The sequence below is a fragment of the Nannochloropsis gaditana genome, assembly GCF_000240725.1.
Source record: "Nannochloropsis gaditana CCMP526 unplaced genomic scaffold scaffold046, whole genome shotgun sequence".
Classification (NCBI taxonomy): domain Eukaryota; class Eustigmatophyceae; order Eustigmatales; family Monodopsidaceae; genus Microchloropsis; species Microchloropsis gaditana.
The window spans coordinates 52,180-53,801 of record NW_005803907.1 but is presented as its reverse complement, the minus strand read 5'-3'; the positions used below and the strand labels follow the sequence as shown (position 1 = coordinate 53,801).

At 51.1% G+C, this 1,622-nt stretch overlaps 1 protein-coding gene across 1 annotated transcript; it reads right to left on the bottom strand.

Moving 5' to 3' along the window:
• Positions 1-641: 641 nt before the first annotated feature.
• Positions 642-1,162, bottom strand: NGA_2053600 (dna ligase; the record flags this gene model as incomplete). The annotated part of the gene is made up of 1 exon (XM_005856072.1): positions 642-1,162. A coding segment is annotated over one exon (521 nt), but the record flags the coding sequence as incomplete, so codon positions are not given.
• Between the last annotated feature and the right edge of the window lie 460 nt (positions 1,163-1,622).

Below are 1,622 nucleotides of genomic sequence, written 5' to 3'. Positions count from 1 at the left end.
CTGGACCTTGACGTCCTCAGCCTTCTCGTTTTTCCGTTTCCGCGTACTGAGAACCTGAAACGGCAGAAGCTTGCCCGACACAGGGTCCACAGCCACAGCCTCTGCATCGATGACGAAGGATGTTGTTGTGGGTTGAAGCGCTTCCCGGAGGATAGGTAGAAGGTCTGGATACTTGGTCGTGGTGTCCTCTGAATTACGTGAAAAGATCTTGAACGAGCCGTCCTGCAGGAGATGGACCTGAGCTCTCTCACCATCATATTTGTACTCCATTGTGAAATGAAGGCCCTGCATGCGCCGCAACACCTCTTGAAATGAATCCTGCGGCTTGGCCAGCATTGGCTTGACGGGCACGCCCGGTGACAGTCGACAGCTTCGCAGAACGTCAGTCAGCGGCGCTGAGATCAACGCGTCAATCAGTCTATCGTAATTGGGGCATTCGCTGTAAGCCTGTTTAACTATCGCCTCCGCTGCTTCCCATTTTTGTACCCGGTTCGCCGTAGGCTGACGCAATACAGCTAATGCATGCACCAAGAAATCATTTCTGGAGGGCTCGCTTTCATGAGGACCATGAATATCTTCCTTGTCGAGAGATTTGTTGTGGTCTGTCTTTCGGCTTTTGGTTGAACGAGCTAGCAGTGCTTCTTCTCTTGGAGATTCAACAAAAGACTGTGCAAGTGCAGTAAGCACTGTCGGTTCGGCTAGGCGGCAACGAAGCTTTGTTTGTAGGCCCCTAACTAAAAACTTGACCTCATCTCCCTCCTTTCCGCAACGCATGAGCAGCTTACGTATTATTGAAATTTTCTGGTTCATCGACCTTCCACCAGAACACATGGCGATATCCCGGAAGCTTTGCAGAACATGCTGGCAAGTCAGGGGAGGGGGATTCGCTCCGAAATTGAGTGTCCGCTGGCTCGCCTTCGCCCTTTGGGCGGCTGTGCCCAGATCTCCATCTGCACCCTCACCCTTCTGATTCAAAGAGCTGGCGGAGCAGCCCAGACTTTTGACCAGCGCGTCCACAATGTTTTTCTCTCCAATCCCCAATTCGGTAGCCTCATAAGCTGGACCAATTTTACCACACAGCAGATAGAGAAGAACGGGTAGGTCTGTAGGACAGCACTCAATCGTTTTGACTAGCAACTCTCGAATTATGTCAGTAATCTCTAGCCGCCCAGTCACGGACTCAACCGCTGCGAGGACATTGGTTAGCGTTCTATAAGGCAAACTTGAATATCCTGGAATCAGCCCGCGAATTTCCTCGAGGATGTCTTTCGTTGTTCCTGCGATCACCTTACTTTTGTTGGCACTCGATTTTTTTGGTTTGACAGGGGGTCTGCTGGATTCCAAGGTAGGCTGCACTATGTTGGAATTAAGCCGAACCTCTTTATCGACATTCTCATCTCCAAATGATCCATTTTGCCCATTTTTGTCGACCTTACCCTCCTCCGCGCTATCTTCATTCTCACCATCGCTGGTATTATGATCGTCGCCGCCCATTTTCCCCTCCGTCGCCGCCATTTTCTTCGCATGCTCTATTCCACCGGCCGTCGTCCCATCTGAAGTGGAGTGTTTAACTCCGCAATGCTCAGCTACCACCTCAAGTGCCGCACGAGCATATTGGAGGT